General features: G+C 42.2%; 1 protein-coding gene across 1 annotated transcript in view; it reads left to right on the forward strand.

Moving 5' to 3' along the window:
* Window positions 1-417: 417 nt before the first annotated feature.
* The window catches only part of pcp4b (Purkinje cell protein 4b), a 33,798-nt gene continuing 16,443 nt past the window's right edge, over window positions 418-17,772 (forward strand). The window contains exon 1 of the mRNA XM_034604868.1: window positions 418-571. Within this exon, the coding sequence (XP_034460759.1) occupies window positions 563-571 (9 nt within the window). The 5' untranslated portion in view covers window positions 418-562. The remainder of the gene's footprint in view (window positions 572-17,772) is intronic.

The following is a 17,772-nucleotide window of genomic DNA, read 5'->3' on the forward strand; positions in this document are numbered from 1 at the left end:
ACCTTGAACCGTGCAATCAACGTGAGCAGAGAGAAAACCATGGAAATATCACTGCCCATTACGTGAAATTAAATTATGATCAAATGTAACATTGTAGTGATGCATTAAAAGAAGATACAAACGGGGAGCATCGTTTTACTTCAGAGCTCTTGTACACCAACGCACTACATGCACACAATCCGGTGGGAGTGACAATGGTGCACGTTGTGAAATAACAATTGCTATTGATGACTTGATGATAGGCGCACGGAATGCCTCCCGACGCTCACGGTTTACGAGCAGGGTGTGCATCGGAGAGTAGCTCCGTTTGGCTGATCGTGATGAAAAAAGGGCTTACACAGCACATGAATATTTGAAGGAGTTGGGTGGTGACTGGGGAGACACACTTGCCTACGGCGCTCCTATTGGTTTATTGGTGACGTGATGCCACGGAGGAGTTGAGCTCAACACTTTATAAAGCTTCTCCGTGCGCGGCGAGCCCACTCTTTACGAGACCACTGTTGCTGAAACTTCTCTTCCCGCATCTCAGCTACTCGGAGAGACCCTGACGCCACCTTCCATCATGAGCGAGGTAGGGTCCTATGTTCTTAAGAAAAAGACGCGAATGGATGAGGTCGATTACGCACGAAACCTTGCGCAAATACGCGGAGGGATAAATCAATAATGAGTGGTTTAACAGCTGTTGTGGACGGGTCTGAGGGAAGTGCTGACCGACATGTAGTGTTGCAGCGCGGATATAACGCGTTACAGTGTGCAGATGTTGCACAGCTGCTCTGGCAAAGTGTGCAGATCAGGGAACAGCAGGGGTTCGCGCGTTGCCCTCCGCCCGAAGTGACAGTGGATGATTTTGAAAAGGACATTTCATGTTCTCCGCTGCTTCCCGTTCAGCCAGCATGTGAGCTGTACTACGGTGTTTGACAGTAACTATACAGTGGAAAGACCACAGTGTGGCGGAAATGGACTTCAGCGTGGTAACAGGTTAGGAGGAGAGATATTGGCGTGACTCCTTCAATTTTTTTTGGAGAAACGCAGCCAAATGAGGGAAAATTACATTTTTAAGTGGCTCATATTGTATTTTATTTTGTATTTAATCTGTATTTAATCAGGCAGCGTTGTTTAATATTTTTGAAATCTCCCTTTTCAAGAGAGACCCTGCAAACAAAAGACTTTCACAATCAGCAATCTTACATCCACGGGGAATGAAACTGCAGTTGTAGGACAAATTGCAGCTCTCTCCATTGAGAAGGTGCATAATACCTGAATCTAGTTCTACCATCATTAGTGTAGGGGACATCTAAGGTGACGTAGACACTGAAGTGTGCACTGTATGTGTACTGAATGAGAGAAGTTTGGAAGTTTCTTCAGTGGAGCTCTATAAATGAAAAACACAAGATAATTGTTACTTCTTGACTGTCAGGGTGTCCATTCAACCCAGTGATACAGAGAACATTCATTTATTAAGGTTTTTTAATGTATTGCTGGTCACTGGTCATTTATCTTAGAACATGTAGTTGTTAGTATGTGGGGGCAGCTCAGGTGCTGGATGGATAAACACTCAGGTGATTGTACCAACCCCACTGTAAAGCGCAGTGGGTTTATCTCTCAGTATGAATAACCCCGGCAGCGCAGGGCATCACAGATCTCACACCACAGGGGTGTTTACAGCTTGCAGTGGAAAAAAAAAATGCTGTTAGGTTTTTCCCACAGCTCACTCCCCCGATCCCATACAGTCACTGATGTTCAGCTCCATTAGAAAGTGGAGGCTGCAGGATATTAATAGCTCTCTTTTTAATGGGGAGTGTTTATTCTGCACAAGATCTTTGTTAAATGGCCTGGAGAATTCTGCTAATGTCACCACTGGTGTTTGGGGTATTATGGCTCAACTGTGGAACATATCTTATGTGCTATAAAATGTAAGTAGCCTGTAACATATGGGTGATGCAGTCTCGGCATGACTCCCCGAAGCTCATTATTTCTCAAAAAGAGCTGATGATATGACCTTTATCTTTTAAAAGACTCTGACTTTTTAATTTGAATTTTTCCCTTTTATTGTCATCAGTTGTTTTTTAGTGTTTGACGTCAAAAATGTGCGGCAAACAACGCAGTTCTACACCACGGATATCGGCACATCTCACCGCCTGCAGTTCAATCAGCAGAACAAGTTGTTCAGTTCAGATACAATTATTGTACATAATTATAAAAAAACAATATAGTAATTTATCTTTTTTTTATGTAATATATTTTTCAGACAATCTTGTTGATGAATTGCGGCTGTCATCGCTGCTGCTCATTGTTGTGATGCTTGAATGACCCTTTATCAACCAAGCAATTTATTTGTTCTGCTGCATTAGCACAATAGGACAGAGAGCACAGCATCAAGTGTAGCCAGAATATAATTATATTGGAACATGTACGTGCAGTTGAAGTCATTTTTGTATTCTCTTTTTTTACGTACAGTGTACACACGCTGAAAAAATGGATTCTGACCCCTTGCAAATGTTATATGTCTCAATCTGATTTAATTAATATTTTTGTATGTGTTATTGAACCCTACGTACATTTTAAAAGTAATTTAAAATGACTGAGACATAAATAGAGTACACTGAACTTAAAAAATATGTTCACTAAATTTTAAATACATATCTTGATTCAGATACAATTATTTGATGCAGCCACTTGACATAATAAAATGTCAACTTTTTTTCAGTGCAATACATATGGGTGCACAGTATATTTGCTTTCTACAAGCTAATGTTTTACATGCAAATGTGTGTTTGTGTTTCCCTGTGGATGTGTTGAAGTAAGGACAAGATACTTAGGACATAAGGACATAAATGTATGCACAAAGGATAATCTTTGTCAACTCGTCAAACCGGTGTACAAGGAAACAATCCAACAGCAGCCTTCGGGTATACAAGGCAGTGCTAATGGAGTTCAATCCTGCAGTCTAGTGGGTACGCAGCCTGTCATTCCCCTAGAATGGATCGGTGGCAGACATCAACGAACTTCCCCTCAAGCTGTTTAATACAAGTCATTCACCAGCCGCCTCAATAAAAGATGAATTCAGGGTGCGTACACACTCAACAGGAGCTATTACAGCTTTTGAATAATTGAATCCCTCGCTGGCAATGAAATCACCTGAGCCTTGTGTTTGGTAATAATGTGCAAAGTAAAGAGAAGCTGTTTTGTCCTGTTGATTAGAAGAGGTGTAATTTTAAGGGGAACACAGCCTGTACACGGACGGGAAGACGGGGAGGATTTCGCTGCTTAGCTGATATGTTTTGTCGAGTTACTGTGCAGAGTGGAGTTGTTCTCAGGCAAAGTCGTGGATGCAGTCAGTCTCCAAACTTGACTTGAAGCCAGTAAAGCAGAGCAGCTCAGCATGTTCTGGATGGATGAGTCTCGCAGTGGTCAGCACTGCGGCGCTCCCTCCCTCGCACCCCCACCCGCCTCCACACTGCATTCCTTCTCTCCACCTCCCTTCATCTGCACATACCTGCATGGAACAAGCACGCTACGTGAAGGTCAACAAGTCAACGGCATGAAAAACTGAAAGGAAATCCAGAAGAAGAAGTCGGGAGTCCCTGAAGCTGCTGACTTCTGTCACTGTGTTCATGTCAAGAGGAACGATCTGACAACAGAGCCTGAAAACTGTTGCTCCAGTTGGTGGAAAATGGTCGACTCAGACATTTCAAGACTTTCTGATGGATTCAGTAGAAGGGTTGAAGCGACTGACACAGTTACTAACTGTCAGTCACTCTTCAACTTTCTGAAGCTGGTTGTATCCTCCGGCTCCGGCTCCCGAAAATAAATGAAATTCCACAAACCAAATAGGCCTCAAACACTTTGACGGGTCCTGATAGGTAAAAGACTGCAGTCTGTAAAAATCATAGGTGTTGCATTGAGGACTGATTGTGTCACAGCGGCATGACTAAGCTGTCCCATTTCCAAGATGTCCTCTTTTTGAACAGTTACCTGTAGATGGTCCGTCTGTTTCTCACATCCCATGGAACATTTTCCGAGGGTACTTGAACTCATGTTGACGCACAGATATTTTCGGTCCACAAAATTGCACAGTGCTGTAATATTCCTGCTGCCACTGACTCATAGCTAAGCCGTCTTCAAGCCAAAACAGCTCCACTGATCTCTAGTTCCTGCACCTTCCTGTGAGAATAAGGTTTTCTCATTGATCTTACCTTGGTTCCTCCCGTCCATATTCTGCCCTATGCTAATTAACATCAAAGCAGTGAGATTGCACATCAACTTAATATACTGACACAGATGTGAGGGGTGTGCACATATGAATATATGAGTAGGATTTACATGTAAGAGTGTGTGCAGATATCTGCATTCTTGCATGTGCATCCTGTGTGCGTGTGCAGTTGGGTAGTCATGTTAGTGTTTTCAGCCATTCATTTTTCTGACCTGCATCATTCTATAAACAAGTTGGCCCAGCTGGGAATGAACAGAAAATCTAATTAGAAATTAGCATAGACCTAACCTTGATTGGCTTCCAGATCATTATTCAGAGCACCAGCTTCTTCGGGGAGAAGTTTTTAATGATAAGAAAATTCTGCGGCCATGTGGACGACTGCAGTGAGAAATCACGCGCAGTATTCAGGCTACCCTGAATTGACCCTGTCCTACTTTCAATTTCACTGAATGGATAGAAAACAGCCAATGGATAAGAAAACACAAATTTTACAGAAAAAGCAGTTCAGTCCACTTTAAGCAGAGATTGGTACTTAGACTTAAATAACCCTTGACCAGGGATGTAGCGATGAAGTCGTCCCATTAATAGTCAACATAAATCAGGCTTCTCTGAGCAGCCTCACTTTTTTTAAGAGGCTGAGACATATTGCTTACTTAGTAAACAAGCCCATTGTACTGAACTGCACTCTGTGGGTTTGAGTGAAGCTTGTTAGCTGCGTGTTTTAGTGGCAATCATTAAATGTCGCTCCGTTTCTGAAGTTGATGACAGGGAACCTTCCATCAGGTTTTAACTTAACGTGTTTCCCGACAACTCTCATTATGCAACTGACCACATTTAATGACATCAGACAATAATTTCCAATGTGTTTTGAGGCGGCAACTCTCCACTTTCCATTTGACTATTGTAATCTTCACACAAATCACTCTCCCAGTCCTCAGAATGGATTGTTGGACACTAGAGGTTCAACCACTGGGCTCTGAGAAGTTGTAATAAATCCACCGTCTTAATGTCTGCAGACAAAAGTGGATGGATTTTCCACCTCAGGTTGATGCATCATGTTTATTAAACCCGTTGGAGTAATCACACCCATTTTCATTAGTGGTTATTATCCGGAGCAAACGCGAGAAATTACTTTTGGCGAAGGCATGTTTTCCCCTTTTGTGCTCTCAGCTCTTTTCATCTCAGAGTTCGAGCGTTTGTTCTGCGTCCCATTTCAAAAACTGTAATCAGCAGATTTTTGCCATGAGTAGCAGGAGACACTTAATCCTTGAAATGCACGCCGTGTCTGAGGGCGGAATTCTGAGGAATTTGTGCTTAGCAAAAGCCCAATAAGTACATCCCAGTCCCTCCAGCCTGGTAAAGCTTCCACAGGAACTGGTCTGGCCCTGGTGTTCAAATATTAAGCAGCTTTAGTGCATGTACGGCTGGATTAGGGGACTTTTGTGGATTGTGTAGATCTGCTGTGTTATAGCCTCCAGTGTTGTCAGCCACGTTGTCTGCTGTCCAACAGGCAGATGGACCACACTTGAAAGAGATTGCTTTTTGTCTTAATGGTACACTCTGTAAATGCACTAAAATGCTAACTTATAGAAATAAATACTCACTCGCTTGTGATTTATTGCTGTTAGTCTTTCGCTGCTGTTGTAATGGACTGTCTGCACGATAGCAATGAAAGCAGTCTGACGGCACGTAGTCTCTCCAGATGTTTGCCCCATCAAAGTGCTTTTAATGTTACATAAACTGTACTGTGTGTCAACATCACATCATGATGCCGTAACTTATAAATGATTTACGCCACATTGATGCTGCTGGCTCTGTTTTAGTTTAAAAAACGCCAGGGCTGTGTGTTAGTCTTGGCGGGCAGAAACCAAGATGTTTGGAAATTGATGACATAGACACTCACAGCCACTTGCTCATTAGGTCTTTCCAGTTTTCTCACAATGATTCGTTGATTCGTCAGGCTCCTATCACATGACCTTACCGAAAGAAAACCGCCGGCATTAGCCTCGGCTACCAGTGTAGAACGCAACATTAATAATCAATTACAAGTGTTGCTGACCCTGTTTTCTTCACTAACAGCTGTTGTGCAGTTAAATTCTGCATTTTATAATGAAACTGTTTTGTGTAGGAGATGAGCTGATATTTTTAGCAATTCCTGTGTACCCGAACACGCCTTCATGTTTACACTGGCTCGTGCGTGCCCAGTGTTCGTGAGTGGTCCCGTGATATGTGTATTCAGGCATGTTAATATGGACGGGGATTGGAAGTGATATGCAGAAATAAGGGTCGTGTGGACATCGAGTTTTCAAACCAACATGTAGCAGAATGGCTGTAACCTATATATTGGCCCTTTGATAGGCTGACGACCTGCCATGTGCGTACCCTGCCTCTCGCCAAATGTCAGCTGGGATGGGCTCCCTCCCCCCTGTGACCCTCAAAGGATAAACCGAATAGATAATTAATTGATGGATGGATGACATAAGAAAAACTTGTGCAAGAGATGTCTCTCAAATTAAAAATCTTTTGCTTCATTACCATTGTTAAACAACCACATGAACAATCTATTAGCCTTTTCAGTATGCTGGTATTGATTGATTACAGATATAGTTTTACCCAGTGGGTCTAATCAACAAACACTCCATCATCTAACACGATCTTTATCAGCAGCGGAGAAGATATGAACGGTAATTTTGCTCCGCCGCAGCGTCATAAATCACTTGGATTGGTGCCGAACACAGAGTGAAACTGTAACACACTGGGTGGTTAAGTGACTGGGATGAAGACGTGTTTGTAATGCATGTGTGTTGTCTGATTCTTATGCAGCTATAAATTCACCAGCTATGTACACAGGGTTGATTGGGCCCCTGGCCCAGTCTGCATCTTGCAGGGGGAATAATGCAATGAAAAGTTGATCATTAAAATAAATTGAAAGCTTTATTTGGACTGTTGCCTTGGTGAAGTGCATTGGAATGTGTTGAGCTCTTTTCAGCCTGCAGCTGATGGAGGAGTGGCTGTCACTTTAAACTATATACTGTACATGCAAAAAATCATCTTTAAATGTCTGCTTTTGACGTCAATGAAAAATGTTAAATATCAATAAATGGACACATGTTCAAACATTACACATTATCATTGTACATCATCATTCTAGCCATCTAATGGAATTGTAACACAACAGATTGGGATGTGAAAACACCGTTTAACAACCATAAAATGTGCTAATGTACAATAATATGCACCATCGCATGTGAAAAAAAAAGCTCCAGCCGTCTCTGCTCTGCTCCGTCATGTAAATCTCACATTACAGCAACGTCAGCAGTAGTGCACCGTGAATGTGTGTGTGCTGGTGTGAACGTTTCACTCATTCACTTTACGAGCTGAGTGGGTGGGAGAGAGATGAATTAGCTGAGCGACATTAGTGCTGCACACTGCAAATTTACCCCCTCCACCACATAATCATTACAGCATCATGGACTTGAGACTGAAACCGACACTTTGGGGACTGCAGGGGTCTGCAGGCCGACCCCGCCTAGTAAGTGAAGAAACAGGTTTGTGACTGCAGGGTCCACAGTGTGAATATATGGACAATGGAAAAGATGCAGCAGATGTACATACACATACGACCCATTTTCTTTTCTTTCTCAAATGGCTCACAAAGTTATTTTATAATTTTCTTTCAGTAGATGGTATTATATTATGCCTCAGTTGGTTGTGGTCGTTAGTGGATTGGTGTTTACAATTTAGTCGTTTTTGGTTTTATAAAGTGGATTTATTGGGTTTGAAATGGTAGAAATGGCAAGAACAGCACGTTAAATAAAGGTTCAACTAGTTTTGTCAACATTATCTGACGGTGAATCAAAATTTGAAATAGTCTTTATAGTTTTATAATTCAAATCTTTATTATTTTTTGTACGATACGACGACCTGCTATTAACATAAAGTGAGATAAAATTATGCCTATGGTCATTAGGGATGTATAGCCATTACTTAACGTATATAAATTATAAAGTGTTCCCATGTCTCAGTTGTGTTTCACCCATTATTATTTTTCTACCCAATATGTGATCATATGATGAAATCTTAATCGTTTCATTAATGCATTATTTTGCCATGGCTCATCTGGGATTCTTCTCAATCAATCAATCAATCAATCAATCACACAATTACAATATTTACAACATTGATTAGAACAGTTTTTAGCATAATGGAAAGATGTGTCAATGTTAAACGTATTTATACATAAGAGATTGTCTGATAGAGATGAAGGGAGCAGCAATGACAATAGAAATGGAGGAATTATTGCCAGTAATGGTAGAATATGTGAGTAGGCATATTGTAAATCACATAGTCCCCGATCAGCTGCCACCACGTTCAGGACCTATCACCACGATCCACAATCCACCATCACGATCCACGATCAGCTACCTCCAGATCACGATCGACCACCACATCTTATAGTTTTGTTTTTATCAGTCATGATAAGACCAACTTTTAAAATACTAAATTTGCTATTTGTTGTATTGGGGTATCAGTGCTCAGTCGCTGAGGAGTCCAAATAGTAGGTGTGATGCTATAACTGAACTTAACCATATTCCCAATATTTCAGATATTTCACACCAGAATTCGTGAAATCAGGGAACATTCCCAGATCCTGTGCAAGTATGTGCCCAACTCACCTTTTCACTTCCAACATGGATTATTATCAGAGTGTCATTTATATAAAGTCTAGTGACTGTTCACACTTAGACTTGTGTGTGTGTTCGGGAAGGAGAGTGTTTAGTCTTAAAGAGAATTTGCTCACCAGTTCTGATGCTCTGGCAGCCACAGTGAGGAACAGAACAGCTTGTGTGATAACTGAACCAGGCTGGTGGCAAGAAATGACGAAACCACCAGATTTCCAGATTGAAGCGTTTATTCGGGACATTTAGTCCATAAACCAAGGTCATGCTTTGTTTGTTGTTATTGTGTTAGCAGCCTGGTTTTTACTGTTCAGAACAAATAGTGTCTTCGACCTGCTCTTAGGAAGCCAGAATCATAATACTGTCTGGTTAAAATATACATGATTTATTTTCATACGATTAAATTAAGTGAAGAATGAAATTTGTCATTGGCTACTCAGTAATAACGGAAGTTATTGTGACTGATCACAGTGAAGCATTAAGTCAACGTGAGATGGTGCAGATTCCGCTTGTCTCTTTTAGACACCTACTGCAGTCGCCTCGTTCTTCAGCAGGGCTTTGGTGTGAAATCAGCAAATTACCTCTGACTCTACAGAACATTTTTCCTCCTGGAAGGTTTTGGTTGCTTAATGCCCCATGTCTTTCATTCTCAGTGGTTATTATGAGCTGTGCAGCACAGAGGTGGCCCCAGGAGGAGGAAAATATATTTTGAGGATTCTTCAAGGACACGAAATGGACCATTGTGTTTGTTTGTTTGTTCATATGTCTAAATCCCCTCAGGGTCGAACAAGGAGCTGGAGCCTCTGTGACTCTACTGAATTGTTATATTGTGTGTGAACCTTAGGTGTGTGTGCACAGATATCCAATATGTTCTGCTAAGAGGTTAACATTGATATTGAACGACGATTGGTTTTAGATTTTAATGAAGTAAAATAATTTGCATTTAGTGGGTTGCCTCACAGCAAAAAGGTTCCTGGTTCGAATCCCAGTTCGACTGGGGTTTGTGTGAAGAGTTTGCACCTTCACCCTGTGTCTGTGTGAGTTTCCTCCAGGTATTCTGGATTCCTCCCACAGTCCAAAATCATGCAGATTGGGGTTAAGGTAATTGGAGACTTTAAATCGACTCTAGGTGTGAATGTGAGTTATTTTCTTTTGTCTCTGTGACACACTGGCCACCCGCCAACTGTTAAAAACAAACTGAGCTGATGGGTTGATACAACTGTTAAATATGTGCACACTTTTTGCACAAGATAACACTTCACACAACCCACGTTCGACCACCTATAGTGAAGTCATTTACTTCAGCTTTCTCCACCAGATCTGGACTGTATAGATGAGGTTTGCTGCTCTTCACATTATGGACTAAATGGAGCCTAACTTATTTCTAAATGAGCTCGAGGGGAAGAGAAAACCGTCTGCTCAACGTTCACCTTTTGTCTCTTTGGATTTAAGAGTAAACCAACAAAGATGAGTTCAGCAGACTGGACACAGGCTTGTTGTGGTTGGCAGTGAAGCGGAACATTTTTTTCTTGACAAGTGGACATAAATCATGATCTGACAGTGAACGTCTGTTATCCACCATAGCAACAGTTAATTAATTTGGGACTGACCTTCTTCCTGAATACCCACTAGGTCCATATGCTACTGTTTACGCTCCTGGATATTGATACCAGAACATAAAATTCCTAATAAACACTGGAACACAAGCTGGAAATAAACAACATAAATCAGTTAATTGCTCATGTTTAAAGGATGAGTGTGTAGGATTTAATGATATTTATATTGTAGTTAATTATCAAGGTGGTTCAACTTGAAAAAAAAGATTAGCTTTGTATCAATGCACAAATTTAAGTTATACAAGTTGTTTAATTAAGGTTTATTTATTGTTTGAACTTGATACTGTGAGTAAATACAACTAACCATGTTACATTATCCATACAAGAAACCGTGCTTTCTTTTATCTTAGAAACATTAAATTCAAAACCATTTCAACTAAAGATAACAACTATATTCAACAACCGGCATTAGCCTCGGAACATGGATCATTAATTAGAGGCACTGCGACCCTGTTGTCTTTGTAACATGTAAATTCTACATTTTACAATGATACAACTGCTTACATGGAGACAAGCGATTATTCGTGCTATCTCCCTTTTGAAAATACTGTTTTAAAACTAAAATGTTGTAGTATGGATGTAGCCTCAGTTTCAGAGAGTATACATATATATTATATTTCATTTCAACCAATAGATTCTCTTAATTCCTGCACAATTAACCTTTAATGATGTTTAACTGTGATTTTGAACTGATGGGCGAATATTAAAAGATGATCCCTCAAGTTTCAGATGTCAGCAGTGAAACTCTTTTCTCTAAATTCTGGAGGACCCTCATGCCTGCAGCTTCTCTCTGCCCATCTCCTCCTTTAAAGCGACTCTGTCACAAACCCCTCTCGTCTCAGTGGGCATAAGCCGGGAGCAAACACATGCCGTCTGCAGATGTCACTAGAAATTCACTGCAGCTTTTGAGGATTTTTTTTTATAAGACAGTCCCTCAGAACCACATTTAGACGAGGAGTATTCAAATACAATTTTTCTTTATTAGTCTCAAAAGGGAGGAGGTGAACGGCCTCCTGCAGCTTTTCTGCCATTTCCTTTTCTCCGAAATTTGTTAAAGCAAAACCTTGATGGTCTATAGTCATGAACCAGAGCCCTGTAGTTTCTCCTTTCACTGCAAGACCAACGACTACTTTCACATTGCCCTACAGCTGAAGAGGAGAAATAAGAAGGGGCGGTTTGGGCTTATGTTTTTTCTGCTTGATTTGTCTGTGGCCTACTTCTGCTTTTTTAAATTCTTAATGGCCATCGAGTGTGGCAGGAAACTCTCGGACTGTGCAAGCTGCCAAGTCTCAAAATAACCAAGAAAAGAAAAGGAACAGTGTTATCAAATTATTCTCCCGTTTTTTTCCTCTACAACTCTACTATGATTGTAATTACTGAGCTATACGGTTAAAATATGTGCTGTTTGATTTAAGAAGTGTAAATATAGAGAGAGGATCTATTAGCTGGATAGTATCCAAATTCTTCCCATTATTATCCCATCAAAAACTTGGCTCGCTCTTCCCTGGGAAGTCGTTCTGTGGAATGTTTCTGTCTGAAGGTCTCTGATGGGACAGCACAAGCAGAGGACAGATTCATCATTCCTCATAATTAGGGTCTTAATTTGAACACCTTGCTCTTTTCAGTTCATTTGCAAAAGCTACTCTCCTGCCGCTTGGCCCACAAAAGCAGAGAGGAGCGCTATCTGGGTCGCCTGGTTACATATAGCGAGCACTCGCTGTGTCACGTGGCCCCCTCCTCACAGCTGATGGGGGCTTGGCAGCGGAACCCAAGCCACAGCGTCTCCCGCCAAGAGGCTGGCCTGCCTCTAAACAAGCCGGTCTCTCTGAGTCTTAGCTCTCGAGCCCAAAATGGTCAGTGTCGCTGAGCCAGATGAAGTGGCTCAAGCCAAAACATCAATCATCGCATTATGCCAGCCATTCTTATGAATCAGATTACAGATTAACAAACTAAGAAGCTTTCGGGATCCAGAATATTAATTTTCTTACTCTCATCTCATCTGTTACAAATGGCGTGTTGCTTCAAAATCAGTTGAGCCCAGAAACTACTGGGAACTGCCATCGGACAACATCCTCAGCCTTTTCTGAAACATTTTTTTGCGTTACGAAGAGGAACCGATACTGTTCGGGTTCTGGTCAGGCTCCATTAGTTTTCTCTTAGGTTCAGACAGAAAATTGCCACTTGAGATGCACTCAAATAGAGATGTCCAACGAAGTTCATAGAAAACTGTTGAAACCCACTGAGAGGAGGCAAGTGGACCATTAGTGTAGACTGTTTTGTTGATTTGAGGTTAAGGTCAAGCATGGACTCAAAGCAAATATGAAATTGAAGAGAATTCAATTTAATTTTCCTCGATGGTGCAGATTCATTGACTATTATATGGAAAGCCAGTTAAGTAACTTCTTACTTAACTCCAAGGCAAAGCTTTCGATTTACGTGTCGATGTACGTTCAACCCTCACCTAGGGTCAAAGCTCTGGGTAGTGACTGAAAGAAACACTTTGTGAATACGAGCGGAAGCTTTAGAGACAGTTTGAGGAGTTCAGACATCCGGAGGGAGCTCGCAGTACAACCGCTGCTCCTTAACATCGAAAGGGGACAGTTGAAGGAAGGAGACCCCGGGGTAGACCCAGATCTCGCTTGTTCAGAAAATGAATTTCAAAATGTCAAACTGTTCCTTTAAACCTTGTCCACCTCATTATGTATGCTGTTGAACCAAGTGTTGCTATTTCGCCTCATTGGCTGATCGTTTTTTTAAATTGCAATTTAAGTAAACACTGGATTTTCACACTCACTGCATGATTAAATCTGAGAAGTACGTTAACCTGCCGCTGTAAATGGGCCGGCTGATTGAACCAAAAGCCCCATCTGATCACAGGGAACTCCCTCATCTATTTACTGGCCTGCTGGTTGGTTTGTTGCTCCTTTAATCAGCGCGGCACATTCCATGGAAGCTCGCTGCACAATCCCAAAGACAGGAAACCATTCCCAAGAGATTGGCGACTCCCACTCTAATGAAAGCAACTCTGGAAAATGTAATCTCGGCAATTTCAAGGCTCATTAAGTTGAGTAACAGACGGGAGTTTAAAAGAATAATTTAAAGAGGAGCAATAACGTGTTTTCTTTTCTCCCACCAACCCTCCTTCATCGGTTCTCTCAGTGGAAATAGCTGTGATTCAAAGTATTGTTATCAAAGCACTAGCTATGGCAAAAAAATAAATAATTTGTTGTCATTAAGAAAAAAACAAATGACTTATTTATTCATGGGGTCATTTGAAGTGATTTTAGCCATTAGCACTTCTTGGATCACTTGAGCCGAGAGTTTTATCGCCGCATTGCTAAAAATCCTCCAAATAACGCTAGATTTTTACAAAAAGAAATGTGAGTGGTTTGATCAGATCTTTTCTGGGTACATGACAGCTGGCCCGCCTTTTGCTCAGACTCATGATTTTACCTAATGCTCTCCTCAGCCTGAACCTCATAGTAATAGCAAGTAGGCAAAATCACTGAATGTATGCGCCACACACTGACAGGCGTGTGCAGCGCATGTTAAGGTGGTTTGATGACAGCTGCCGTTGTGTCCATGAGAAAGTGAGCAGTGGAGCAGCTACAACTGCTCGACAGAAATACCATTAATATGAATAAAGAAGCGTGAGAGGAAGAAGAGCAGGAGATGGCGTGTCACCTCGGGAGTTCTGGCTGCCACACAGGAGATGGGAAGTGTGCAGCTGTGTTTCTGCGTCTTGTGGTTCGCCGGGCAGTGTGTGCCAAGGTCCCAGCATCACCAGTCAACATCAATCAGCTGATGATTGTGACAAGCAAATCAACTGCCCTTCCTGTTCTTCCCACTGAGTTGCTCAACTTGTCATCAAGGGTCCGCTCAGGAAAAGAACTGCCTTAAAGCTGCAGATAAGCTCAGTCATTGCGTGCGTGGACAAACTGTGATGTCAACACGACGTCTTTCCCTTTCTGGTGCAATCTTCTCCTTGATGACAGGTGTGAGAGAGGAATCCAACAGCACAGCTGAACAGAGAAGAAACACAAACACAGTTTTGACACTGGCCTGTTTCCTCCAGGAGCATCACTTTGGGCTTGTGCTCGCTTCTTTGCCTTGACAAACTGGTCGAAGAGGTTTTTCCAAAGCTAAAGAATGCCTCGTCTTCCAGTGTCCATAATCTCCCTCAAGAAGTCATGTCCCCTGAGAAATGTCCATAGGGACTGACCAGTTCGCAGACTCTTGTGCTCAGTTCAATCCATGTAGCACTAGATGCGCAAGTTAAAAAAGTTGTTTTGGGGTACAGCCAAAACAACGCTGCACACCAGCCAAAATAAAATCTTTTTTTGTAAATGCAAGGATGGGAAAGGGGAGCATAAACATAGGCTTAACAGAGGCCACTTTGTTGAAAACATGGCTACCCACAAGAGATATCTCCCTTGAACAGACTGTAGAAAAGCACGAGAGCATTTCAACCTTATTTCCTGGTTTTCCGTGGCTCACAAATCGCTTTCACCATGTTTTAATTACTATGGTCAAACTGCTGTCTGTTTTTTTAAGAGGAAAAGGTTCAAGAGAAAGTCAGTAATTATGTTTCATGGTAATTACTGACCTCTCTGCTGCACTTCAACAGTATGAACCCACCCATTTTCTCTGTAGTCTCAACCAGACGAGTAGCGGCTGCCCAATAAAGTAATAATGAAAACCCCAAAAATCTGCAGTTGGGAGTTATTGACCCAGCACTGATCTTCAGAATGCCCTGTAGCCCTCATGACAGCATGGTTTATGTAACTGCCTATGGAGCTCATACAGATGAGTGGTCTGTAGCTTACACACACACACACACACACACACACACACACACACACACACACACACACACACACACACACACACACACACTCTGGCTCCACTCCTACTGCCTGCACGCTGATGACGAGCAGGCTGATTTCTCAACATCTGAAGAGGCAGGAGGAGAGGAAGGTTAGAGGATCAAGAGGCAAACATTTTACCAGGCTTTTAGAGTAAGAGAGAGAGGGAGAGAGAGAGAGAGAGAGAGAGAGAGAGAGAGAGAGAATGTCGTCTCGGAAGCAGCAGCTTAGAACAACTCTAACACTGCCATGAATGGTACAAATGTCAGTGTCACTGTCATGGAAACAGTGCCTCTTCTTCCCCACATGCATCCCCTTATCAGTGTGGTAAATCTGTGTTGATATGTTGCAGTACACCAGTGAGACAATTTGAAAATGTTGACTTGAGCCGTTTCAGACCTTTCACAAAGAACACAGAAGGAGATTCTCCAGTCAGACGCGTTCCCAGCGACACAGACATCTCCGGAGCGTTTCAGGTGGGGGGTGGCGCAGCAGGCAGAGGCAGAAGAGTAACATATTAAATCTGCTGCGGCGATCACGTGTTTTTGTTTACAGTAACACCAGTGTTGGCCCGTATCACCAAAAGCTCTCGGATCGAATCTCTCCAAATGGACATCTTCGTCGGCATCTTCTATATGTATGGCTTATCTTTTTCATCCTGAGATATTTTGGATTCTTTTTTTTGTATCCATCGCGTGTTAGAAACGCCACAATGCACCAAACTCGCTCACGATTCTCCAGATCTCCATCTCCTGCTGTATTCATATTCAGACAATATCCAGAGCTTTGACCAGGGGACTGGCAGGAGAACCTGCGGAGATTGTCGGGAGCAACTGACTCCGACATTTGTGTTCTCGCATACACCTCCTCGGGATAAATTCAAGAGATTATCTGGAGTTCAGTGCATGTCTGAAAGCAGCTTTAATAATTCTAAGGCAGTGCATCGCAAGATTAATGCTTCACATGGGACTTTCCTTATTTGGGAGAGTCAGCTATTGAAATTCATAAATCTTTGGGGGAAACATGCTTATTCTTGACTTATTCTGTTGAAGTGTTGAAAATAAAAATGAAAACCACCATCATGTCTGTGGTGGTGTCATCTTCTCATCCGCTTAAGGGATGTTCCGAAATGTAGAACGATCCCTTCAAACTGTTAGGTATTCTTTGTTAAAAATTGCCAGGTTACACTTCACTGTTGTTGCGGATTAGACAGACTAGTATTAGGCCACTATGTGTCTGTGCAGCTCAGCTTTGTCAAGCTGTAACCATGTTAACGTATCTATTTATACAACATCAAAGAAGAGCAAAGCAAGTTTTTTTTCTCAAATGGAAAATGAAAACAAGAATGAAACAAAAATGGAGGGCTCAGAGGCAGCTCGCCTCGAGCATCTCGTTCTGCAGGGCGTGGAGCTGCGTTTGGCTCCGAGTGAGTGAGGGAAATAAGCTGAAAGGAGATGGATGCTGTAAAGGATTCTCTCTGAAAAACTCCCAGCTCTCTTCCCGCTCTGTCCTCCGATGAATGCCCAATAAGAGATAAAACATATTTACATTTCTCTGATGTGCAATGTGCTTACACTACACGCACACTGGATCTTCTTCTGTTATTCTGCTTGACTCGCCATGTGCTCAAGAGTGTGTGTGTGAATGCATGTATTCTCATCTGTAGTGGGTTTGTGTGTGCGTTTTCTCCTTGAAATATCCTAATTGAAAGACTGGAGGCACACATTCTGATGCAGTGGGCAATTCTACAGTAGCTCGGGTTGTGTGTGTTTGTGTATTTGACCGAAAGGCATAGAAAAAACACACATCAAAACACTGTTTGTTGACCTTGTGTCCCTCGGAGTGTGTTAATGATTAATGAGAGGCACAATGTGCATGTCTGTGCTCCCTTCTCCCTCGTCAGCGTCATGTAATTACCGTTATTTTCCCTCCTGATTGGTTTCTCATCCACTTGTTTTTCTTCCTCACAGTCTGTGAAATTGTGTATTTTTGCATGTTTCCCGATGGGTCCACAGGTGTGCCTATTAGTTCACCAGTGCCAGTAAGTGTGTGTGTGTGTGTGTGCAGGTTTATCTGCAGAGCGAGGATAGCCCCTTTCCCCCTCAGTAATCTTACTCATCGAGCTGCTGTTATCACAATTTACACTTGGCTCGGCTCCAGAGCTGCTCGGCTGTAATGGCTTCTCCTCTCTCTGCTGCCCTCGGGAACGTTAGACTTTCTCATCACCCCTGCACTGAGCTGAGCAGTGTCTCCACAAACACGATGACCTTAAAGTCACGCCTTGAATTTTGGCCTGGTTTTAACCTGGTGAACCCTGCGGAGCCCGATGGGAGTATTACATTGTGATTATCATGGGTGAGCAGCACTTACATCTACCCGAAGGTTTCACAGGAGCCAAA

This window comes from Hippoglossus hippoglossus, chromosome 13, assembly GCF_009819705.1.
Source record: "Hippoglossus hippoglossus isolate fHipHip1 chromosome 13, fHipHip1.pri, whole genome shotgun sequence".
NCBI lineage: Eukaryota > Metazoa > Chordata > Actinopteri > Pleuronectiformes > Pleuronectidae > Hippoglossus > Hippoglossus hippoglossus.